Source organism: Takifugu rubripes, chromosome 12 (assembly GCF_901000725.2).
Source record: "Takifugu rubripes chromosome 12, fTakRub1.2, whole genome shotgun sequence".
Taxonomy (NCBI): Eukaryota; Metazoa; Chordata; class Actinopteri; order Tetraodontiformes; family Tetraodontidae; genus Takifugu; species Takifugu rubripes.
This window is the reverse complement of record NC_042296.1, coordinates 3,795,454-3,821,319: the sequence shown is the minus strand read 5'-3', so window position 1 is coordinate 3,821,319 and position 25,866 is coordinate 3,795,454. Positions and strand designations below refer to the sequence as shown.

Here is a 25,866-nt window from a genome sequence, read left to right as displayed (position 1 = left end):
TGTCTTTTTTTTGGGGGGGGGGGGGGAGAAAATGATGCAAATCCATCCGTTGATAGTTTTATTTTTCTGTTTTTTAAAAGTAGTTTTCCTGTTTACATTTAAGCAGCTTCTCTTTTATATAGAAAGACAGTTTTGACATCATTTACAAGTTTCTCTGCTCAGAACCTGTTGTCCCTCCATAGAAAAAGGAAACGTCGGTCTCCGTTTTACATACGAAAATATAATTTAAAAGCACTTGACGACACACTTTACAATACATTCACTGTACACAGTACTGTATGTTGAAACCCAACCCTCGCCCCTCCTCCTGCACACAATACCCCCCCTGCTCCTCTCCCATATGCATAACACTGCGTTGGAGTTCAAGCCGTCGTCATGGCAACAGCACTGTCCGTGAAGTGACGGTGATTTTACGAGTGTTTGACAGAGATCCCGGCGGGAGACTCTCAGTCTCTGTCCCTGTCGGCCCCGTCTCTGCTCTTGATCCCACTCTCAAAAACGTCCCCTGCATTAAGCGTCCCCATCGTGTGCGCGGAACATTTATCTTCGTCCGCGCTGCTCCGCGGACGCCCTTTGAAACTGATCCCGATATTAGCGAGGACGTCTCATTGGCGAGAGGCCTCTCGGGATGTTTGTGTTGCTTCCTTAAGGTAGCGTGTTCTATTTAAGGACGGCTCGCCTCAAATTAGAAGCGTTTTTGTGAATTTTGAATCTGAATGAACACTTTTCCTTAAGACCAATACAGGTCAATACTTTGACGTCAGATATGAGCGGAAGCTGTTAAAATACTGTATTTTCTACATCATGATCGGGCTTTAAGTTGTGATTGCGTGCTGTCAAACCATTGGGTCTATTTCCTGCATATTTAAGAGAATCCCTCTCAAAACTGATATTCCGACACTGTGCAACTCTTCTCACTACAAAGTGAGACAAAAACTGTGCACGTTGCAACAAGTAAGAAGTATGTATGATTGATTTTGGGGTGAACCGTCCCTTTAAAGGCAGTGTAACTACAATACAGACCAGCAGTTATTTTAAAAGTATATTAAATGGGGGCTAATACGTGTCCGTTTCAGAGGAAGTTCTGTCAGTATTGTAAACACAACGTACTAACAGAAACCAGTTGCTGACTCAACAGCAGCTCAGAACAGGAGGGCGTGTGCACGTCAGAGGTCGCTGAACCATCAAATCAACAGGGAGAAAAGGCTCGTGCTGCGAGCCGTTTGCAGAATAAAACACACGCACAACAAGAAAAAAAACGCTTTGTGATGATAACGAATCAGTGTGCCTCGGCACGCGGTGCCGCTCCTCGCTTTCTTTCTTTTTTCCGAGAGGCAATAAAGACGAAAACCTTGGTCGGTGGAGCAGCAGGTCGACGGCAGCTGCGGCAGGAGACCAAACCGGCGGCCTTGCAAAGAAAACGCAACAGATCTCGGCACAGAAACACGGAACACAGTAACACGAATCCAGGTACAGAAGAGAACAAGCGCACACACATTTTCACACGCACACAAGGAACTGGAATGCTCTTCTCTACAACACCAATGACAGGCCGTAGACAGTAATCTCTTTCAAATGCTAATCACTCCTCTTCACTGACATGTAGCTTCTCTCGGTACGACAATAGAAAGCATGCACGAGTACATTCCTGTGAGTTACATCTACCCACGCGCACGATTCGGAAAGGAAATCAGTCGGAGACGCCGTTACTACACCCCCCCCTCCCCCTCCCCCCTCGTCAGGCACATGACATGGTCAACGTTTGGCAGTGGAGAGCTATTGGCAACAATCACGGTGACTAAAAAAAAAAAAAACCACCAAGCCGATTTTGCCGATGTGACGCGTACCCGGTGAGATGCCGGTCCGCTCCGCCGACGCGTCGGAAATATGGATATGCTGGCGCCAACGCCCTCGAGGTCCCTTCTTGATCCGCGCTACATGAACGTCAAAGGCGCATCGGCTCCTAATCTCTCGGCCCTTGGCGAGGAGACGAAAGCCGGCCGGCCGTTTGACCGGTGAGGTCACAAAGCTGGCCACCTCGGTGAATATGGAATGGAGTAACATTAAAAAAAGACTGACACAAATATATAAAATAAAGCTTGAAAATAAAGTTACACAATGTATATGTACCTGAATACCTTTATATATTATGTACATATCTGATTATATATCTATTTAGCATATAAGTTAACCGTTGCCCCGGGTGATAACCGTGAAGGCTACAGATCTGAGGTCAGCCAACTCAAACTGGCAGAAAGGGAGTGTTGCAACCATTGAGCTCAGATCAGCGCTCACAGGGGCACTTGCTAGATGGTGTCTTTTCTCATTTCTTTTTTGTCTTTTTCTACAGGTAGCACCTTATGTACGTCAAATAATAGTAGTAAAAAAAAAAAAAAGGATTGTGATAGAATACGATAGATACAAATGTGCAAATGTTCAACATTAAAAATACTACAAAGATACTTTTTTGCTCCAAAAAGTGGGTAAAAATAATTGTATAACGCATAAAAGAGTGACAAAAAAAATGCAGGGAAGCGGCTTAAATGCATGCACGTGATCCGGGAGTATGACCTTGAAGGTGAGCAAAGTCGTGATAGGGGGGGGGGTCTGTTGGCACGGCTCTAGCCCTGGATCTTGCGCAGGATCTCGGTGGAGACGGGCGGGTGGAAGTTGATGGTGTGGTGTCTCAGGCCCTGCGAGGTCTTGTAGCTCTTCCCACAGCGGCACTTGAAGGGTTTCCTCACGCGGATCTGCGTGCGGTGGCCATTTTTGGCGTGGTACTTGATGCCGTTAACATTCTGAGGAGAGCAGAGGCGTCACACATCGCTGCTGAACCACAATCGTGTCCCAAATATATATGATAAAAACGCCCAGAAAAGGAGGAGGTGGGGAAAGAGGGAAGACCAGGCCCTTTGTGATTAAGGCTGCTGGATTCCGTCGTCTACATTCTTCAAATATTTACATCGACCACTATTCCTCATCATTACCACCTCCACCAAATCACAGACATGTGACCAACTCCACAACAAATATAGCTTTATCCTACGCTGCTGTTTTGGTCTGCGGATGATTTGAAAAACAGGAGTCGGAGAGAAAAGAGGCTGAATGAGGTTTTTTGTTCTCGGCTCTGATTAATTCGACCAAAACAAATATACAATTATATGCCTCACAGAGTTATCACAGAGTTGGGTCATTTAAAAAAACCAAAAAACCACGACGTCCAGGCATGTGATACCAGGACAACGACGCCAGTGTGACTCTGGAGAGACGGGCCCCCCGGACTCTACCTTGTATCTCTTCTTGCAGCCGGGGACGGGACAGGCGAACGGCTTCTCCTCGCCCCCGTTCATGCACATGGAGCTGAGGATGGACTCGGAGCTGATGGCACTTTCAGTGGTCCACGATTCATCGCTGTCCGACTCCTCGTAGTCTACCTCCTCCTCGTCATACTCGCTGCCTGGGGGCACAGTGGAGACACGCAGAAGAAGAAATATGCTAGTTATCCCCGATGAAATACAGATTAGGACATACCCCATAGCGCAGCACGGCATGGGAATTCACCCAAGATAAATGCGATGTGACTTTATTAATAGTTTAATTCTGTTGCATTCTGCTTTTAATTCATTACCAGCCCATGTGTCACTGAAGGCACTGCTCACACACAACAGCAGGGGTGCTTTGTGTGTGTGTGTGTGTGTGTTTGTGTGAGTCTAAAGGCAGGAGTTGGCACAGAGAAGGAGATCATTAAGTGGGAGTGATCCCCATTGCTCAGCCTGGAAAAAAAAGTGCTTTGCTAAGTGCAGAACATTTTCCACCCACACACACACACACACATACCACATTACTGACATGCTCAAGATCACACACACACATATAAGGGCTTACTGATCGCCCCCACACCTCCACCCCCACTGCACAGGAAATGCTGCAGCTCAGCATGAGGAAATGGATGGCACCCTGGCACATGGCAAAAGGGGGCGCGTGCTCGCGCATGTGTGTGTTTGTGCGTGTTCCATTCGGAGCCGTTTGGGCTGGAATTGGACATCTGCTTCTTGGCTGTGCAACACACGGCCCCATGCTAACACGCAGCACGACAGCTGCTATGTAATTAGCAGAGTGTTGACTGGTCTGCTCACCGCGGGGGCCACCGAGGCAAACAACCCGCACCCGGCCCACATCGCACTCTTTAAATCATTTTCTTGGAAAATTGAAAAATACACGCTAGCTTCAACTCTGTTATTTGCTTTTTTGCCTTCTCGGCTGCGTTCGGGCAGTTTCAATTTGATGACTGACGCTCCTCCTGGCGAAAACCGCCAAGGCCTCCGGTTAACGGCCTCCGTCTGTGTAACCCCCCATTAACGAAACCGTTTCCTTCTCATTTTTTCCCCACTCACACCTGTCCTACCTGTGGGTGTGCTGCTGCGGAAAGAGGATGAGGGGGTGATCGGGGGCGTGACGGGTGGCGTCAGGTTACCGCTGGTGTGGCGAGGGGGCGTGGCCGTGCTGTTCCTCGAGACCCCACCGGTGATGGACAGGGACAACTTGGGCGTGGCCTTCTTCTTCATGGTTTCCTGTTCGCGCCGCGCCGCGTCCGTCATGAACCTGACGACACAAAACGTCCCAATCTGACCTTGTTTATCACCATTTAAACCATTTTCCCACTAAACAGCCACCAAAAGGATAATTCTGTTATTCTCCGGTCTTTTAACCGCAGTTTACGACTTTTAAATAACATTTTTGAAATATTAAAACCCACAACTGCTGTCTGAGGACATTACCCCAGGCCCTGGCAGGGCCATTTGGGGTTTAACTCATTTAATAACGGCTCTTTTTGATACAGCTTCCTGAAAACACAGGGGCATTTAAAACCCACTTCTCACAATCACCGCTGTAAACAAACACACGACTTCTCTCCGTCTCTCTCTGCTTCATCCTCATCTTTCTCAGCCTTCTCTGATTTAACTTTCCCGTCAGCGGGATGTGACACACTGGTACGCCGCACCAAAACAAATGCGCGTTGTAATCCTTTAATGGCGTCTTTGGCCGCCCCGCTGGCGGCGCACGGAGACCAGCCCGATTGTCTTTGCGCGGTTTTTGGAGGCTAGCCTGCAGATGAGTCACTGTTCTGTCAGCGGGGAAGCCGTCAGTAGCTTGGGCCCGTCCACGGGCTGGATGCTCCGGTGGAGCAATGCTGCCCCCTGTGGAGAGGTCGAGATCTGGGCGCCTACCTATTGATGTAACTCAGGGCCAGATAAGTGGGCTGCTGTTGCTCCTGCTTCTCCAGGACCCTCGGATCCGTGTCTGAAGGGGAAGAAAAAAGGGAGAGACAACGAAATTAATTGCTGTTGGCTACGGCGTGAATTAGCCCTCAGTCCGGACCGGACGCGAGTGTCTATTCTTCTTGTCATCGTCTCACCAGACTTGGTGACAGATTGCGGCGCGTTTCTCACACTGAGCTCTCTGTGTTGCTGGATAATGTACAAGCGCCGACGGAGAGATTTGGGATGCTTTCATAAGTGGGGCATTATCGCTCCAGCGCCAACGCCGTCTGTAATTTACTGAGACACCCAGAGAAACGCCAGGACCGTTAATTATCAGGGTCCGAACGCGGCGGAGAAGAGATTTGGAAGACAGTGAGTGAGAAGCTCGGCGGGTGTGATGAATGTACACTGCAGACACACGCACCCTTTTTCCAGCTGATTTGGCCAGTCAATCAAACTACAGTGGGCTACTTCCCCTGCCCGAGGGGAGCGGAGCTTCAAAGTCCAATCCTCCAGCCACTGGAAAACGGGGGCACGTGTGCTTGTCTGCGCGGCGGGAGGGCGAAGTAGCAGTGCCATCAAGCGCTCGGCGGGGGAAGGAACGGCGGTGCTTCACCTAACGGTTAACAGATGGTTTTAAACTCGGATCCAAACGTTGGCTCGTCTCGTTGCGCCGGGGTTTTCCACACCTCCCGGTTCTAGGAAAAAAGAATGCCAGCTTCCCGCCAAGAAGGGCGACGAACGCACCGAGGGCCCTGGTGGAAATGCTGGTGCCGCTGCTGCCTGTCGAGGATGCAGAACTACTGGAGGTGGGGGTGGTGGCGGGTGTCAGGGGCACGCATGCATAAACACACAAAAACACACAAGTCTGAGGTGGTCCACAGCGGAGGTCTTTTATGGCTCCGTCTTAATAATGCTGCCTGCTGCTGAGATGAGAAACCAGAGCTCTGCACGCACACACACACACACACACACTGGCCTTAATCACCCATATATAGAATACAGCATCAGCAACCCTCATGCACTTGTAGCTTCGTCCTGCAAAGCCTTTTTTGAATGGAATCAAAAACAATGTGGAGAACATGGCTATTTATATCAAGCACTGAGGTGGTTTGAAGTCTCTTTCAATCTTGCTGGAGTTTCCTAGTCTGTAGCAGCGGCGAGAGGTCCCACTCCTTCCCGTATTCGGACGTTTGAGAGAAATGTGCAGAAAAGGCCAGTTCGCTTTGCGATGTCCCCAGTTCTGATTAAAGACCACACATAAATGCGTGTTTGGGAGTGTGTGCAGAAAACAGAGGAGGGGTGTTACCCAGGTGCACAGAGAGAGAGAGACGCAGTAAATGGACACCGGCTTTACAACCTCTGCTCAACTAGCAGGGCAGGAAGTTAACCAACTGCTGATCACAGAGTTTTGGCGTTTCTAACTGATTCTGCCATCCAGTGACATGTGAGCGGGCTCTCCGTCCACATGGCCGTGCATCTGTTTTTTCAACCACAATGTCCCTGCAGTCTATAAATATCTCCCTAACTCGAATTCCTGTCATGAAACGCTGCAACCAATCAACAGCCACTACATTTGCCCCGGCAGAACTCCGTCTTCCGCCAGCGGTGCTCTGCTGCCCCCTGCTGAACGTGCACTGCGTGGATAAACGCCACCACATGTATGCGCACATGTGGACAGGCCTACGTGTGTCTGGTGTGTGTGTGTATGTGTGTTGACGCCAGGGCAGGAATGCACGGCTTGTTTTGCAGACTGCTAATTAAGCCACAGAGGCCATTTTAACATGCTTCTCAAGCAGCAGGCAACCGGATGGGGGCAAAAAAAAAAAGAAGCAGGGGGGAGGAGAGGGAGAAAGAGAGGGGGGGTGAGACAAACTCCTCTGTAATTACACTTCCCAAGTTCTTGGTGGGGTGCTGGAGTCCTATGGCTTCCTCAGGACGAACTGTGTGACCATGGGTGGACGTGGAGTGTGAAAATACAGGGACGGCAGTTTCCACTTCGGGATGCCAGTCCACTAATTGCTCCGCTACACCCTGACAGGTCATTTGGGAAGTATGGTGAACGCACACTCTCACGTGCACGGACAAAGTCCCCCTTCCTGTGTTACACCTCTAAACGTGGACCAGGAAAGGGTCTGGCAGCTGCCTCTTGTCCTAATGAACTAGGCTGGGTAATAATGGGGGTAATTACTGAGTTATTCTGATGATAAAAGAATTGACGAGCAATTGATTAATAATAAAAAATTTAAAGATGCATTTTAAAAACTGCGCGGGTAAAGTAAAAACACTGGCCATCTTTTAAATCTGGTGAAAGATACAAAATTATTCTGCCTTCATATTTACAACACAGCTGTTTACAGTATCTCTCTCTCTCTCTCTCTTTCCAGCCTCTTGCATTGACTCTCTACCACCCCTCACCCTCACCCTTCAATGAGGTGCAAGCAGGTACGAGCATGCACAGGTAAAAAGAGACATCAGTGCATTCCTTTGCACACAAACAGTCCATCAACAGCCAAATAAACACAGGTCAGTGAACTCATTTGCTTCCGCACTTATCTGGAATCTCCTTGGATCTTTGGAGGGTCATATCCTTGCACTTCTTAGATAATATCACCGGCTGGATCCCACATATTACCTCATTTCTATCGCGAGAGTGATCTCTATGCTTTCATAAACTGTTTACGTCAACTTAAAAAAAAAAAAAAGGAATGTCGTGAGCTAGTCTGTACATACAACGCATCGCCACTAGAGGGCGGCAGAGACTACAACATTGATTCTAGCCGATTTGTCAGGTTTTAGGTCTGATAACACAAACTTGTGTTTGGATTACTTGGATTAATCCTGATTTCTCTAATCTGTAGTACAAGGCGCAGCCACAAAGCCTCAGACAGCTCCCCGGGGTCGGCTGATCGATTTTGCTTATCTTTTGATAGACCACACGCCCCTCTAACCTTCAACAAAGGGTCAAAGCTGAACCCACCACCACTCTCACTTGATCCCCCTCCATCTGTCACTTTTACCCCCGTGGCTTGCGATCTGTGAGTGATATTGATTGGGCCGCATGCGTTGTAGATGATGGCGACCTGCAGAAGTGAGCAGAGGGAGGAGCCATTAATCCACGCCATCGCGAGAGCTAATGGTTCAGGTCAAAGGTCAAAGAGCCAGCTGGAGCATCTATTTATGCATATATATGCGTATGCGATGGGTCTGGGAAGCGTGGCTGAAAATGCAAGCTGCATTCATGCATTCTCATCAGATTCATTCTCAAACAAACACCACAGCCTTCGAGACAATCCAAACATCTTTAGGTTTATCTACGGTCGTATCACACAGACTAAAACGCTAAAGGTCCAGATATGACATCAGACCTCCAGGGTCCGCGCCACAGCTGAACTCTCTGCAGCCCTCTTTGTTGGTGAGACAGCAGGTGTGCAATAACTCGGCCAATATACTAACCCCCCCACAGCGCCTATTGAGAACGTCAGTTGCCATGGAGACTGGGCTCAATGAAGCATCCGCTCTACCCTCCCTCGCCCCCACCGCCTTGCTCGGCTCAAGCAGCCTCCTGAGGATGGGCACACGTGACAACCGATGACGACCGCACATCAACTTCGTTAACGACTGCGGCGTCCACGGTCCCTGAGGTCTGCGTAGGGGATTAGAGGCTTTTGTCCAGTCTGGGCTCCTGTAGTATGCGACACTGGAGGGGGACCTGCAATATTCAGATTAATGTCTTGCTCCTACAGGGAAATGACACTGTGATTAGCATGCTAATCAGAATAATATAGACATCTATGGGTATACAATCAGATTTGTGATGACAGATATTGAAAAATCATGACGCAAAAATCATGACGTCAACCTGGATCTAACTGAGCAAGATAATGAAAAAGCTTTAACGCAAACAACGTTGGTTGGAGTGAAAGTGAGATACTTCCATAGTCTAAGCAATACACCATATTTCCTCAACGATGGGAGTAATAATGACTTTACCAAGCATTTCCCAGGACCCACGGTGGTGAACGCATCTACTCGCACCACCAGACTCTGCGTTTTATCTGTCAATCACGAGTGGCTGACCGTTATCTTGCATGTGATCGGCCACCAGAGTTTAGAGTCGGATAAAAGTCCGATAACGGGCGCAACAAGTTGAAGCCCGTGCGTGTGGAAGACGTGAGAATCACCTTTCCCAGCGTCTGCCACAGCTTGAGAATGGAGGTGCCAAAGCGACAGACGTGTCGGCAGCCCAATACGCAACGATGAGCAGCCGCTGCCCCGCATCGGGCCTCGAACCGTAAACACGGGCTCCTGTCTGATATTAGCAGGGAAACCGCTGCCTGCGCGCAATGCTAGTAACACCTATGAGACCTGCGGGGGCCTCGGTCAAGTCTGCAAAGGTACCCGAATAAATGCAGGGTAAACCGAACGGGTTGCGCGTTTCATCCACGGGAGGTGTTTTCCGGTTGAACTGGAGTCGTGTCGACGGGTACCGCGCAGAGAGCCGAGCCTCGACGCAGAGGGAGAGGCAGGAATAGCGGAATGCAGATCCGAGCTTCCGTGCGCTCGGCTAACAAGCTAATGCTAGCTAAGCGCTGCTAGCTGCCTGGCGCCCCAGCTGGCCCGACTCACCGATGTGATTGTCCTCGATGTGGACGATGAGCTCGGCGAGGGACTCGAACTGGAGACCGCAGCCGCCGAACCTGCAGGAATTGGAGAAGAAAGAAGCGGCGGCGATGCCCGTCATGCTTTCGGCGCTGGTGCATCCACCGGGTGAAGAAGCGGGAGCCGGGGAGGTACCGGAGGAGGAGGCAGTGTCTTCGGGTTCACGGGGGTGGGAGCGCCGCTGAGCGCTGAGCGGCGGAGCAGACACCGGGGCAGCCAGACAGGACAGCGGCGGACGCAGCTGGGGAGCGGGCGGGACGGTGGGGGTGGGGACGGACTCCGGCTGCCTGGTGGTCGCCTACGTCACAACCTGAATACCTGTAGGTATTGTGGCCCCTGAAGCCCCGACTGAGATTTTATAGACGTCCTGAGGCAAAACTACATACTCAAACTAAAAGTCCATTTAAAAAAAAAAACAATCCAAATTTTATAATTTATTTTTTTAACAAACTGAGCTTATCATTCAGCAACTTTTGTGTGTGTGTGTGTGTGTGTGTGTGTGTGTGTGTGTGTGTGTATATGTGTGTTTTTATTTGGTTACATGTTAATAATCAAACATTTGTAGCGCTATACTCTTTGGTATGATGATTGTAGTATTTGACATGCATGTTATTAATTTGTAATGATAAATGTTTCAAAATAGGTTATGAATTAACAGGTCAGTGGGTGGTGTGGAGGAGCATCTGGGCTTTTGAATGTGTATTAGCCCCAAAATAAAGCACTGGTGAGCTGCACATTTGCTGCATCAGTGGCTTTTCTCTCAGCCTTTGAAATGAGCAGCACTGGTTGCTGGTGCATGGGTACACCTTGTGATCCAAAGCACCTCCAGCAGGCACGAGTATTGGACTCCAACCCGGCCAAAAAGGTGCAAGAATACAGTAAATAGTTTATTATTATTTCTTGGGCTGAGATTATTTCACAGGATTGGAACAGCTTCACCCTCAACAGCGTCTAACCTAAACCAACCTGATGTTGCCCTGTTATAATGATTGTGTGTGTGTGTGTGTGTGTGTGTGTGTGTGTGTGTGTGTGTGTGTGTGTGTGTGTGTGGCTCCCAGAGAGAGAGGAGAATGTCCTCAAATCCCCAAGGTTCGTTAACCAGGCCCGTCTGGCCTGCGCTGGACCTGTTAATCGAGCGTTAAAATGGCCTGTCGTAAACTACTGGCCGGCGAATTCGCCAAATAGCTTTAAGTCCCTGGGACACAGACACACACGCGCGCGCGCGAGACATTAAACACACTCTGGCTTACCGAATCGAAGAGGAGCCTTTACAGACGTGTACGCTGGCGCAAGCATGACATCACTGTCACATTCTGACTCGCACATGTACAGTATAGAACCTCGGTGACTTCATCAGCACAGAACAGATGTTCCCCCTCACACGCAGACACGTGCCACATATGCAGTCATTACACACATGCATGCGCACTGTCTCCAAACTGTGACAGTGACGCAGGTCCAAAAATTGCGTAAATTAAAATTGGTAGCATGTGTCGCGAGATACAAGAGGGAAATGAGGACGCAGAGCGTTTGCGGGCCGCCATCTTGAGAGCCGCCGACTGGTTTTGTGCCGCATCTTCCGCACGACGTCTTTTTGGTCGCTCATGGACAGTCCACAGCAGTGTGAGGACACAACACCCGTGCATGTATTTGCAACACGCCCCAGCGGTCTGGAACTGCATGTGACGGGCAGAATTAGACTTATCTCCGACCGTCTCGTTACATAAGCAGAGTAACTTGCATGCTTGGGTACTGCTTAAAGTATCTGTTTTCAGTTACTTTTTAAGTAGTTGATGAGGTAGGGAGGGGGGGGGGCAGCAGGGAGGTCCTCGCTGAAGCCTGACCTCAGCGTTCCTGGTTGACCTTTGACCTAATATGGTGTATTTTTAGGGGGAAAAAATTGCAAGCGCCCTAGAGCGGCCAGCCTGGCCCGAGGCGAAGACGCCCCGTAGAGGTAATCTCAGTAGCATTGTCTGCCCCCGGGGCACCAGCCGGAGTCTTCCACGCTGTCGTCATACGCTCAGAGTGTGACTAAGCAGCAAGCTCTCAAACATCCCTTATCTTGGCCGAATACAAAAACTCAAGTGATTCAATCCGCACACGGGGGAAGAGCTCAAAACACAGAGTGACATCATCACAACTTCCTGTTTCTGCCGGTTGCCATGAGCCCTAGCATTTGCATACTGTCGGCGATTGGTGGGTGATGAGTCAGTAGGGCTGGGTCTGTTTTTGCTCCTCGGCCACAACAAAACCTTATTCCAGCGTTTGCCGGAAAGCCTGACCAAACATGGCGCTGATGTATACTCCATGCCCTGGGTTAGTGCACATGTGAACCAAGGGCCCTCCACTTTGTACGGCCAAAGCGAGCTAATTACATCACGCCAAGTGTTTGATCAAATTACAGCCCTGCAGATGATTTGTCTTCTTTGACATCATCCTTATTTCTTTCAACCGCACGTATGTAAATAGTTAAAATCTCAGTCGTCGATGTCTCTCGACACGAAACCGCTAATCCTTCTGTAAACCTGTGTTGCTTAACTGCAGAAACACGAAATCAACTCTCTGGCCAAGATGTGAAAACTCATGTCTGGGTGGATTTCCATGACTGGTGACATCATAGCAAACACTCAGCAGATCGGCTGCAGACGTAACAATGCCGGCTCCACCTCTGCCTGATAAGTGGTGTCACCCCCGGTCCAGCTTGGCAAATATCTTCATATTTATGAATCTTTTAAACAGATGTCAAACGTAATCCATTTCTCAGTTTGCCTTTCTGTTGTCTGCTTGCCTGACCACAGGGATATATGGGTTATACGTATTTTTACCGTTTGAACATTATTTCTATGTTTCCAAAATGAATGTTTTTCTAAATTTGTATTTCTATACTTATATTCCACTTGTGTTTAGTGCCAAGCTAAAGTGGCCACTGGTAAAAGCTACAGTACATTTTAAATATAAATCATAATAAGTGGTAAGACACAGGTGTTAAATCTAAGATTTATGTATTCATTTAGGTAGGACGTTTAAATATAAATAACTATGCAGGCAGTATTACTGCTGTACTGTAACATACGTCACTAATTGTTTCTCCTAAGTGATACGCTGATCACGTTCGAAGCGTATTAATTACATCGTGACGGGGCAAAAAGTTTTTAAAAACGGAACTTTGCCGTCAATAATTGCACATTTCCCCGCGTATGGACGCGCGGCAGACGTCGGGACGTCAGACAGCGAAAGTGGGAAGGTGCTGGTGGTCGCGGGGGGAAAAAGTTTCTTCCACCCACCCGGTCTGCCCCGTGTCCCGTCACGTTGTTGGCGGTGTGTCTGCCTTGGCTCGGCCGCCCGGTCCAGGTCCGGCCCGTCCCCCCGCCGGCCGGTGTCATGTCCCCGCCCCCCTCGTCTCCTCTCAATCTTTCTCTCCGTACGGGACCGCAATGATTTAGAAGTTCAGGAATCCCACGTGACGTCACCGGGAGGGTGATGTAATGCTTCTGTAAATAGATCGTATTGTAATCGCGCTCCAGTCCAACGTGGTTCCTCTGCGGAGCGCTTCTTGTCTCTCTCCACTTGTAGGTAAGCCTCCGCTGTTCACTTTCATTCACAAAAAGCTTTAACTCCCGCACCGGGCCGCTCTTCCCGACTCTAGCCGCATCTGCCGCACTCGTCCTGAAACTTTATCGGACCATTTTAGCGCGACTGGAGGAAAGTTGACGAGAGGAGTTTTGTGGACAGCGTTGCCCGGCGAACGCTCATCATCAGGCGGCCGGGTTTGGGAGTCTGTCCGGGGAGGAGGGGGGTGTGTGTGTGTGACAGCACTCTCCCATACAGCTGTGTTTATGAGCTGAGCAGGTTCCTATACGGAGCGGGGCGGGGAAGGGGGGGGCAGAGACCGGGAAGGATGAGCACCGGCATGTTTTTGAGCCGCATGCCGGCTCCGAGCGGCCGCCGTGACGGAGGATTCGCGCAGTGATGCTGAACGGGCGCTTTCGCGTTGTTGACAACCATCTATCCAAAAACGGGACCTTTAAAAAAAACTGTAAGTAACTTTTTCAAAACAAACTTTAAAAAAAAAACAAAAAACCACACTACAGATAATGAAGCGTTATTCCCATGATAGAAAGGAGGGGGGGGGGGGGTCAATCCGTCTTGGATTGGCAGCATGTTGTCTGGTCCGTTGATGGATTTGTGTATTAAAAAATGACGTCATTTTCACTGACACTTTTTTTTTTAAAGTGCTGAGTCTGCTCATTTTCAAATCCTCTGAATGAAAAGGAGGGGGGGGGGGGGGGGGTGTGTGTCAAGGGAGGCCGGTTGATAATACTCCTCAAATCCTAATCCATGTGCCCGTTTCTATGAAAATATTATATCACGTGATTCCCGCCGACCTCGTGCGTCTGCTGCAAAAGAGTGCGTGAAAATGACCGCCTTCTGCTTTGGAGCGCGCAAACAGATGCACAAACACCTATGAAGTCACCTCTTCTTGTTGGGTTGGAAACTCGGGGGGGGGGGGGGGGGGGCAGGTTCAAACCTGTCAGGCCTGCAGCTCAGCCCTCCCGCCGCTGCTTCCCACCCTCATTCCTTCCCTCTTCCATTTATTATCTTCCTCCTTTCCCTCTCTCTCCCTCTCTTTACATTTCCCTCCATCACCTTAATGTCACTACTTGCACCCTCTCCCCTCCCCTTCCCACAACACACACACACACACACACGCACACACACATACTTTCCACTTCTTAGCCCACTGTTGCCCTCTCTCTCCTTGCTCTCACTCTTTCCCATAACATCAGGACCCACTTTGCTGTCTTCCCTGTGCTTTCCGTCACGCGAGCCCAAAGTTTTCGAGCGCGTGTGCGCCCGGAGGGTGAAGAGTCCCGCTCCCCCCTCGTCGCCATCGTCTCCACCTATGAGGCGTCCCCATCAATGGAGCTATCTCGCTTGTTTCGAGGTCAAAGGCAGCTGAAAAGTAAGGACGCACCGTCTGATTTGGTCAGCCCGATACAATTCCTGGGCTTTTGGTGTCGGGTTACCAATCTGATACCAGTGTTTAATTAATAAACCACATGCCTCTCTGTGCAGAGGTGAGATCAGGCTTTTCTCGACCTAAATATCTCTTTGCTGACGCTGTTACTCACACAGTTTTATACATTCGAGCCATTGATCTGAAGTCAATGATCGGGTGTTATAAACGGTGGTTTAAAACAAGGCAACGAGCTCGATTCTGAATCTAACCGGTCACAAAACATCCTATGTGTTGCTGCTCTCACTGGTGAGTAAGCTTTTCACATCAGTCCCCTGCCTCCTGAAGAGCAGCATGCATGGGACCAGCCTGAGTCAGCAGTCAATGCGTCCTATTATGCTGATATTTTTTTGCCCCTGACGACTTTATTTTTATGCTGTGAGTAAAAAAAAGCGCGTATCCTCTTAAGGCCCAGCTGATCTTAATGGAAGCCTGTATTTGCACGCTGAAACAATCGCACTTAATGTTCCGGGGTCCTCAGCAAAATCGGATGCTGGAAGACCTTCATGTCCTCCCGTTGTTTAGATTTTTACGAGCCATAATCGGTCCCAACGCAGAAACAGGGCTTTTATTATACTTCCCCTAATAAAGCCGGTGGAAAGGCAAGGGAGTTTTGTTCCTGCTGGCACCGAACGGATCGTTTTCCCCGAGATAATGTCGTGTCTCAGGGTGGAACATCCATCATCTTTGCTATTATTACGCATGGCTTCCACAATAACGGCAGGGTAACAGGAGGATGGCCGGATCGTACTTGCTCGGTGCGATTCACCCGGCGCCATTGTCTCTGTGTGATTGAAAATCCAGGGCAGAGTGAAAAGGCCTCCCGCTGAATGAAGCCCCTGCGCAGTCGCGGCCTCCCAGCGACGCCTCGGATCCACGTGCGGCGAGAGAAGGCGGCCCGGGTTAATGCGCTTTTGTCTTCTCTCTCCAGGTTTGCCAATGACATGAATGACAAGCAGGACCGGCCTTATGTGTGCAGCGCTCCCGGCTGCTCCCAGGTTAGTTTGGATACGGGGCAGGGTTAGCCCTGCCTTTTCACAGCTCCACAGGGAAATATTTGATTATAATTCTGAGATTAGGTCATTAATCATGTTGGGGGGCACAATATGGTTCAGGCTGAGAGTAATAGGCTTTATCATACTTAAAGGATTAACACAAAGGCTGTACTTATTGTGTATAAGCACAAAAATCCAAATTTACACTATAAAACTGCAGATTTGACAGATTCTGTTTTGATGAGAACCTTTTGTGTTGGTCATCTTTTATTGCTCAGCGCTTCCAGTCAGAGGAGCATCTGCTCATCCACAGACACAAGCATGAGATGACCCTCAAGTTCTCCTCCATCAAGACCAACGCAGCCTTTACAGGTAAGACCACCAAGGCTGTCTCTCCAGGATCAGTGCTTGAAAAAATTACCTCTCAAGCTAAAGTGCAAAGTCAGGGAAAATGCGATGTGTGTGTCTGATTATGTAATGTTCATCTGCACTGCGCCTCGGCACCTCATACTCAAATATGATATTCTTTCACGATGGAATGACTTTGAGGCTTCCTCTTATTTGGGAAAATTTGGAGCATGCTGGAACAAGTCAAGGCAAGAGGAATATTTGGGAATCTATTTGAGTTTGAGTTAATGTCAGAATTTCTACATTTTTTCCACTGTGTGGAAGTTGGGGATTAAAGTGCAGTTTTAGAAAAAAAAACCATAAAGACGAGGTTTGCGATACTCGTGTCAAATTCAGCGTCCTTAAATTTCCTTTCTTTAGAAGAGGATAAAATCTACATAAACCAACTATAGAATTGTTATTTTTACCCCCGACTCCATGTTTCACCTAGTGGTAGCTGAGGTAACATTAGCTTGAATTAATTTGTGTTTCATCACTTATTATTCTTGCTGATTTTTGCAGGAAATGCTGTTTTTTTTAGCTGTTTTGTTCTTTCCTGTGACTGCAGCGACGGCCTTGAAGCTCAGTCACATGGAAAAGAATCAGGTATCGACTCTATTCTCCCCACTGCTACTCAGATTCACTATACAATATTTATTAACGCCCGAAATGTCCAAATTATACCACAGTCAGCACCTGATCTTCATTCTTTCATGTATGTGGACTATGGAAACAGGCTTCAGAGTAAAACTTTCAGATCCAAAATCTAGTTTATTATCAAACATTTAAATATTTCCATGCAAAAAAATAAATTCATCCAGAAATTAGAATATTTTATAATGTAAAAATATCAATAGCACAGAAAATCAGAACTCTGCTGTAGAAGGAACAAAATAGAATTGACAAAAAGATGAAGACAAAATAAACACCTTTAAATGGAAAAAAAATCAAACCCTGACGTGCAAAATCGCTGCAGCACTAACCAGCTTATGCACCCGATCGCGTGGCACAACCTGTCACCATGGCTACATCAGCCCGTCTGTATGTAAACAGCAGCGAGACTCAGAACCTCTCGTGTCCACTCCTCTGCGCTTTCCCCCCCGCGTCCTGCAGTCCGTCACGCCTCCTGCAGGAAACCTCACGTCAAAACACAGACCCCCGCTGACATTTGACCCCGCATATTTAGGCGGCTCCGTCAGACAGACTAATGATACCACAAAGAGCGGCAGCTGGTGCATCGGCGAGGAGGAGGAGAAGCAAATGTCACAAATCGGGAGAGACTGCTGCAGCCGTTGACGCCATTCTTGTGTGCTTTTGGCTGTTCCTCTCACAGATCAGACTCCGACTCCAACCCGATTTTTGCAGAACTGCGAGGAGGTCGGCCTGTTTAAAGAGATCGAGGAAGAGTTTCTGCAAGAGCAGGAGGAGGAAAAGAACAAAGAGGTATATCTTTCTAAAGAACCGGAGAACCGAGTTACGGAGATCCAGGAAGAAGTTGCTATTTACGCTCTCTTCCCATGTTAAGTGACCAACACAGAGCATTACAAGGAAAAGATGAAGCAGTCAGACCCAATCAGATTAGATGCCCAAACCCTTACCTAAACAATCAATTCATTGGATGTTTTCCCTTTTTATTGCTTTTATAAACCGGATGATAGATCATTGTTTTACGCCCCACTTTTCCGAGCGTTCCATGACCTGCTGCGGACGTTCGTCCCTTCAAAGAGGTGCACAGAGGAGACGGTGTAGTGTTAGCGTCTATGCTGAGGGAGACAACTCTGTTGTGTTATTGATATGATTATGTGCACATCCTGCACCAGCCAGGTATTACGCTTGTATACCCTTGCTCACTGACACTTTTGTCCTCATAGTGTAATTGTGAATGACTGCTGTATGTATGAAGAAGGAGCCCCTTAAAACACTCTAAAGAGACTCATATTATTTGTATGTTTTGGTTTTTTTGGTGCTCAAGCGGCTCCAACAGCTAACCTCTCAAACTACAGCTACCCTGCAAAAATGCCAGCGTCTCACCCCTCTCACCCCCAGATTCTCTCCCATAACGGGCGGTCCTGTATGACCCAGCACGCGCACCCACAGCCGCAGCTGCACCATCCCCACACGCTTCCCCTGCAGCATCCGCAGAGCCACGGCAGCATGATGGGCCCAAGCTGCAGCCACAACCCGCAGCATGTTCTCTCCTCCTCCCTGGAGAGGCTGGTCGTCACCCAGACTTCTTCCACGCTCACACACTCAGGGTGAGTGTAAACACCCAGCGTATACGGCGCACAATCGCCATCACTGCAAATGTGTCCACGCAAAGTCCTCATATTTTAGCATCTTCCGGACTGTTTTATGTGCAGTGGAAACACTCTTGATTTTACTCTCCATAGTTCTCATAAATGATGCAGTTTCATGACATATGGCATTTTTATGACTGTAAAAGAGAGTGGGCATCGCAGACAGACAGGAAGTATGGCTGAGAACCAGGAGGAAATTGTCACGCAAACCAAGATTGCCACTCACTGCCTGGTTTCTGCGTTCCACCTCCGGGTCACCTGGTTGCCATCACATAAACAGAAGGCTTCCCGTCCCTCAGACGCTTCATCGCTTTAGACCTCGTAGACAACCAGGAACGTCTTAACGTGTCTGATGTCAATTAGATGAATCAAGGCACCAGAGGCGAGTCACTGGTATAATTAGTGCTAAACATCTGGACCAGACCAGACTGGAGAGGACAGGATAGGTGGGGGGGGGGACGAAACGGACAGCTGATTATAGTTCAGGAAATCAATGTCAGCTGACGTTGGTCAACGAAACAACCGAGCGTTACTAAACCAACTGCGGATAGGATGTCCGACTGTTTCTCCTCGTGTTTGGTGCTGGGTTTCCATAGCAACCTGCTGTCTGGGTGTCTGGCTCTCGGCCCGTCACAACTGTTGTGGTTACGTTGGGAAACGCTGTTTTGGTTTGTCTGAACTTTGCTGCGCGTTAACCAGGCCGCGTACCCCGGATTCGGCGGCGATGTCACCGGCGATGACATCATCTCGAGGTCCGTCGGGTTGGCCAGGAGCCAGGCCGGTTAGGTCAGCACATGGCACCCCAGGTCTCCACGACTCCAACTGCGATCCCCGAGCTTCTTCCCTGCTCTTTCTAGCTGTCCCTTTTTTCCCTTTCTTGTTTATTTTTTGCTTCTATCTCCTCAGAGCTTCCATTGTCATTGCTTCACCCCAAACCAAAACCTCCCTTGTTTGTACTTTTTCGCTCGCATACAAAGGCGCTGTTTCTTCTTTTTCCTAATTCAGTAAAATCATTTATCCATCTTTTTTTTCTCGGATCTTGGCATATTTTGTTATTTACTTCTTGCGGTGTGATGCACATAGTTTTGGTCTTATGTGTCCACATTTAAGGATTCCAGACCTGAAATCCTGGAATCCTTCCTTTCTCCACACCAAGATAACCTCAGTTCTCCCTTTATCCATCCCCCTCCTTTTTTTACAACACAAATGGTCATGGATCCATCAACATGTTATTTTATCCAGGCGGCTGTCAGCACCAAGAAAAACATTGCCAAATCCTCTCCACAAATTATGTTAAGGAAATAATAAAAATGATTTGCAAATCATTAGAATGACCAATGCCGTCATTAACAGGTTCAGGGAAACTGTCCCCACATGTAATATAATACTTCAATTTAAAAAAGCAAAGGGCCTCTAAGGTCCGAAAGACTCAAGAAACGTTCCCCTCAAAGACAACAGAGTGAAAAAGTCGTTATAACGACCAGCGCTAACAACATTTCCACGGTACGCATAGCCAAGATGAATTAACGACGATGAAGAAGTCAGCCAGAATCTCAAAACAGAGGGTGGAGCAGCGTATGAAATTTAGGTGGAGCGACCACATGTGGCAGTCATGTCCACGTATCTGGCAGTGTGGAACCTAACCAGTCCCGACTGGAGAAATTCATTCACACCCACAGGGAAACAAAGGAGGCTTACATGGGGTTTTCAAAATGCACAAATGTGGATCTTTAAACATTTTTGTGTTATTTTGTGAATCCGCCCCACAATGGGGTGGCTGGTGATGGGTTTTCCTGTGCGTAGCCAGGGTTTTCTACCAAATACAGGCAGGTTCACTGGGTTCTCTCAGTCGTCTCCATAGTGTGATGGACCTCGTCCACCTGAGGGTAATGGAGATGGAAAGGTTGTGGGAATGAAAACAACCCTTTCTAAAAACAGCCCTGTTGTTTCAGAAACAAAACAAGGGTTTTTTCCCCTGTAAAAACCCTTTCAGGAACCCTTGCATATGACTCGCCGTATCACTGTCCCAACTCCACCTGCCATTAAACCTGGCAGGTTTAATCCGCTTTTCTCCAAACTGGGATCGGCGAAACTGTGGAAGGCTCTGTGGCATGACTCCCCCTTCTCTCCCCTTCTCTCACCGCAGGCCAGTTCCCGGGTCGCTATCCTCCCTCCTCCACATGCAGAACAGACACAGACAACCGCTACCGGCCTCCTTACCAGGCACCCTGCCAGACCCCGCCATGCAAGGGGCATCTGCTCAACACATGGTCGTAAGTATGGGAGGGCAGTGACTTACACACGCGCGTTTGCTCCAAGACATCTGCATTCATGATTTATAGGTGCGCATATAGCGACCAGCTTGGTGGAGAACTTTGGTTTAGAAATATTCATGGCCGACAGAAGAATTCACTTTGCTGTTGCAGATGAATTAATCAGGACCGGCCACACCTCAAATGGGTCTGACCTGGCATGGGACTCTTTAAAGTTGAGGCACAGTCAACGTATATGCCGAAGCTTTTTGTTGTGCGGTCCAGAGGTTACTTTTCTCTCTCTTCCTGAGCGAAAAAAGCAGATGGCTTTATTCATGGGTACAGCAGGTCCTGCTCACACCCGCCTCCCCCCGCAGATCCACTTCTGAGATACGGACAGACCTCTGGTGACCATGACAATGTATTCATTTTTAAATAATAGACTTTAAAAGTGTTTCTAATGCGGTGCACAAGTTCATTTGGGATCAAGTCTGAACTTATGTCCATGTATGTATAATGAATAGGAAGAATACCTTAATGATTTCCTCAAAAGGTAAATGAATATCAAAGATAAACCTGGAGGTCAAAGGCCAACGTCACCATAAATCTTGAGCTAAGAAAAAATCAGTTAAAAAATCAAACTCTTCTCATCTGACTACAAACTAAAATACTAATACTGTTCTTTTATTTTTTTTAACTGATATTGTTATTTTCCACCACTGACACACACAGTCACAATTGTACTACTATCTTTGTGAGGACTTAATCCATCCCCTAGGCCCTAACCTCAACCCTAACCTCAGTACTACCACAAGTCAACCTTAAAACCAATTCTGAATTCTCAAACAGACGTTTGTGGTCGTGAGGACCAGCCAAAATGTCCTCACTAGATTCTTGCTGTGGTCCTCACTATGAAGCACACCCAAGAGTACACACACAGGTCAAACCCTACAAGCTTTCTCCTCTTCCTTGGTTGTTTTATTTTCCTTTTGTCAACATGCTCTCAATCTCCCCCCTTGTAAATTTTGCATTTTGTCCCTCCTAGGTGCCTGTAGCATGCATTTTTAAACGTCTGTGTGCTATCAAAAGCAACTTCACAGGGAAAACTGTGAAATCACCTTGCACACACAGACACACACACGCAGACAAACACACCCATGAGGGAATAGAGTGGCGAATGAAAAGTGGCTTCAAGTTTCTGCGTGGATTGCAGTCTAAAATCTGAACCCGCCAGCCTCTGTTGTCCAAAGACACACTTCCGTAACTCAAAGTTCTTCTAATTTATTGCCGTTTCGTCTCACCGAGTTTCCTGTTTTGCACCAGCAGGCTGTGAAACAGGACCCCGGCCCTGCGACCGCCGCAGCAACTGTGTTAACTTGACAGCACCGAGCGGTAACTCCACACTGAGCCGCAGTGGAAAAGTAAACGTTTGACACGCGGATCAGCGTTTCATGTACAGTTCTGTGTCTTCATTCACTGATCCCTCCAGACTGAAATATCAAAGTGGTGTGTCATCCGGTCTTAGGAGATCTATGATGTAATCACAGGCCCCAGTGTCAGGGCGGTTCTATACAGTAAACAGAGCTGAAACACCCATGGCCCGTTCAGCGTGTGTGTGTGTGTGGCTGCGCATGTGTTGCGTGTGTGCTTGAGTGGCAGCCTCGCTGGCTGGTAAAGCTGGCACAGGCAGCTCAGTGACCTCATACTTGGCACCGGCTAAATGTGCAGCCCTTTTTTTTTTCTCGTTCTTGAATGGTTGAAGGTTAGAGAAGGGGGGGGGAAATGTTACTCCTCTTAAAGAAATATTGTGTAACAGGGAGCAGATAGCAATTTTGCTGGGTGGGGGGGGGCAGTGGCGGTTCAAGGTGGAGTGTTGATGTCATGCTCTAAATATGACCTCACCCTCTGCTCTGCTGAGAGTATGAGAAAGGTGAGATGAGGTTTAATTTAGCTCCTATAGTCTGTTTAGTCAGTTGATACGACGGCGGGCCATAAAAACATCAAGCTGCGATCGGTAGCTTTTATTTCTGCAAATTTATCCACGAGTAGGTTGTAGCGGCTCGATTGTCTCTTTAATTTTGGGCGACGTTCTTCTTTGTGATGTCCCAGCTTGTGTGAACGACATCAGCTCAGATCACGAGGCGTCAAGTCCAATATTGTTGGGTGGGGGTTCACTTATGTGAAGGCTCTTTTAATAATAATATTAATTATATAATAGACATGGGAGAGCCTGCTTAGAATGCAAATATGCAAACACTGGAACAGTAGCAGGATAGGATTTTAATAATAAATTATTTGCAGGAGAACACAGTATTAAGTGTCTCCGCTCAAAACACCTTTAATAATGCTGTGTAATTTCATATAACAAGCTGTTACATATCCTATCTGGACATATTGGATTATAAAACAAATGGAATTAACATTTCTGTGACATCTTTGTGTCCCCATACGTACGACATAGATATTTTATGAACATACTCTTTTGTCCCAACACCTAGAGATCCAATCAGACGGTGGGCCACCATTTTCATCAGCACCACCCAGGGATGGTCATCAACAACCCCGTGAAGTCCGTAGGTCACGTCATGGACACAATGGCCCTACGCCATTCTGCGCCCCTGCTACAGTCCCAGCAGCGGCCTCCCCATCACCACCACCAGCAGCAGCATTCGCAGTTTCCAGCTCCAAACTTCTACCAGCAGCAAGTTCACACCCCACCACAACAACTGGGAGGCGCCCACAGCCGCCAGCTTCACCAGTCGATAGGTGTCCCACACACTCAGGTTCACCGATCTCCTCCTCCTCACCTGCGCCAGAGCTCACCTCCTGTTCCGCCGCAGGTACGATTTCAAACAGTTCTGCCGCTTCTTTCTGCATCCAGTCACCGTGAAATTACATTTCACAACCCTGTTTTGTTCACCAGCTGTCACCGGTGAAGCACCAGATTCACCCCCTGCACCCAGGAAACTCCCAGCATGCAGTGCAAGCAAGTGGGAGCTGCAACAGCGCTGCAGTGGGAGGCGTAGGGCGCCGCAGGAGGATAGTAGAGCAGGACCCCGATGAGCGGAGGCAGAAGTTCCTGGAACGCAACCGTGCGGCAGCCACCCGCTGCAGGCAGAAGAGGAAACTTTGGGTGTCGTCGCTGGAGAGGAAAGCCGAGGAACTGACGCACACAAACCTGCAGCTACAGGTGACACACCATCCGTCTGACAGCCACAGGCTGAACCAAACTCATAGATACTCAGTCTTTCTGTGTGTTTGCAGAATGAAGTGACAGCACTGAGAACTGAAGTGGGCCAACTCAAACAGATTCTGCTCACCCACAAAGACTGTCCTGTTACTGCACGTCAGAGAGACACACAGGTGTACCCCAGTGAGTAAAAACTTCCTACCCAGAATCCCCACCTCTAGCACTCGCACCAGCTTTGGCATCAGTGTTGCCCCTCTACCATGACAGACTATTACAAACCGGCCCACCACAAAGAGGACCGTGCAAGCGTCTGGTGAGCGAAATAGCACTTAAAAAGTGAAAACTTTTAATCCAATTGTTTCTGATTATGGTACATGCACTTTTATCAATGTGGAGAGCCAATCAGGGGAAAGCACCGCACTCTTCAATTTCCATTTATTTGTATTATATTCACACATATTTTATGAACCAGACTGTGATGGGAGTACGATATATTTCTTTGCAGTTGCTGCATGCCCATCCTGCAATTTAGCAGGCTAAAATTGGAAATTTCCCCCAAATTAATCTGGAATGTCACATAAAATCAAGCACATCGCGGCTTTCTCCGAAGCTGCCATTGTTTTAACCATTTGTCTTTGTCTGTTGATGTCTTTTTATTTGGAATTTTAATAAAAGAGATATTTTCTTTTAATTTGAGCCACCATTGTTGCTTTGTTTTGCTTTTTTGTTCCTTTTTTGTCCTTTTTGTTTTTGCAAGGGCACGCATACAGCCTAGCCCCGCCCCCCTGTCACATAGTACAGACAGTAAACAGGATGACAGACTTTGATTGACAGCTGTCTCTGTGTCCAGCTGCAGGGCTGAGCCCAGGAGGAAGTCCCACCCATGTAGGTGCTGGGTCTCAGTTGCATGCCATCCAACACAACAGCATTTCCACCTCCTCAACATCAAGGGGCAACACTGGTCATGATCCCCAGCCTGGCCGCTGACCCACACCGTAGAGAAAGGGTGGGTGGTCTGCGGCCTGGGGAGGGGTCTGAATCCTGAGCCTGAATGACCTTTCTGAAGGTCACTAAAGCGTCTCTCTCATTTTTCATTTTTTTATTTAGCGGTGGATCCATATATCTTTACATTATAGGTAAAAATCTGGGTAAATGTATTCAATGTGAAACCTGAGGTACAGTATTTTTCAATACTAGCATTATTTATGGTTGAAGAGGACAAGAGAATCATGCAACGGTCATCCATAATTAATGCAAAGCAAAAAAAAAGAAGGTATGGATGCCTGCTGAAAAAGTTGAGGGTTACAAGGCAACTGGATCTTGTGTTTACTCTAGAATGATCTGTTCCTGTTCATTGCAGTTCGCAGCACATTTGCCTGCCACCCAATGACTATGCACAAAACAATTATCATACATTTTCTTTTTTTTTTTTGCTCGTATATCTTGCACTAATTATAAAAAAAAAAGCTTACGTATAAGTTTTATATCTTCTTACTATGCACATTTAAATTCACACCTTGCCTTCTCTTCTGAGCAGCTAATCAAAATCTGTATTTTTATACAAATAATTAACACTAGGGAGGGAGGGGGAGGCTTTTTTAAGAGTTCAAATTGAACCTGTGCCTGTCCTGATAAAAAACAACAACTATGTGCAGTATTTCCTTTTAAGCACTTTTTTTTCTACCTGCTCTAGAGCAAAATGATTATCAGTCACCAGTGTCTCAATCTGTGTCAACTAATAAAGAAAACACTTATTCTGGTTCTTCTTCTGTTTTTTTAAATACCATAATAGGAGCATATCCTGT

General features: G+C 47.9%; 2 protein-coding genes across 6 annotated transcripts; one reads left to right on the top strand and one right to left on the bottom strand.

Annotated features, from left to right (window-relative positions):
• Positions 1-48: 48 nt before the first annotated feature.
• Positions 49-10,192, bottom strand: jazf1a (JAZF zinc finger 1a). Its single transcript, XM_003969050.3, has 5 exons — positions 9,891-10,192; positions 5,229-5,301; positions 4,406-4,602; positions 3,288-3,457; positions 49-2,798 (listed from the first exon to the last, which is right to left on the bottom strand). The coding sequence occupies exons 1-5, from the start codon at positions 10,003-10,005 to the stop codon at positions 2,622-2,624; spliced, it is 732 nt and encodes a 243-aa protein (XP_003969099.1). The 5' UTR covers positions 10,006-10,192; the 3' UTR covers positions 49-2,621.
• Positions 7,700-25,600, top strand: creb5a (cAMP responsive element binding protein 5a). Of its 5 annotated transcripts, XM_029845608.1 has the most exons (12): positions 13,457-13,959; positions 14,711-14,886; positions 15,872-15,938; positions 16,214-16,307; positions 17,656-17,765; positions 18,369-18,577; positions 20,766-20,892; positions 23,370-23,711; positions 23,795-24,061; positions 24,136-24,244; positions 24,329-24,374; positions 24,912-25,600. In XM_029845608.1, exons 3-12 carry the CDS (start codon positions 15,885-15,887, stop codon positions 25,027-25,029), a joined length of 1,476 nt encoding a protein of 491 aa, XP_029701468.1. In that variant the 5' UTR covers positions 13,457-13,959; positions 14,711-14,886; positions 15,872-15,884; the 3' UTR covers positions 25,030-25,600. The 5 variants fall into 5 exon arrangements, with proteins under 5 accessions (XP_029701467.1, XP_029701471.1, XP_029701470.1 ...); XM_029845607.1 differs by lacking the exons at positions 13,457-13,959; positions 14,711-14,886 and adding an exon at positions 7,700-7,722; XM_029845610.1 differs by lacking the exon at positions 14,711-14,886 and having other exon boundaries at positions 13,454-13,496.
• Positions 25,601-25,866: the final 266 nt, after the last annotated feature.

Bases quoted from the DNA above. Each gene is read 5' to 3' on its own strand.
- creb5a (XM_029845607.1), top strand. The intron at 17,766-18,368 runs GTATATCTTTCT...TCTCACCCCCAG, and splicing joins AGGAGGAAAAGAACAAAGAG to ATTCTCTCCCATAACGGGCG. The intron at 24,375-24,911 runs GTGAGCGAAATA...CTCTGTGTCCAG, and splicing joins GAGGACCGTGCAAGCGTCTG to CTGCAGGGCTGAGCCCAGGA.
- jazf1a (XM_003969050.3), bottom strand. From the start codon at position 10,005: ATGACGGGCATCGCCGCCGCTTCTTTCTTCTCCAATTCCTGCAGGTTC. The intron at 3,458-4,405 runs GTAGGACAGGTG...CTGTGCCCCCAG, and splicing joins CCGCAGCAGCACACCCACAG to GCAGCGAGTATGACGAGGAG. The intron at 2,799-3,287 runs GTAGAGTCCGGG...TGCTCTCCTCAG, and splicing joins GCTGCAAGAAGAGATACAAG to AATGTTAACGGCATCAAGTA.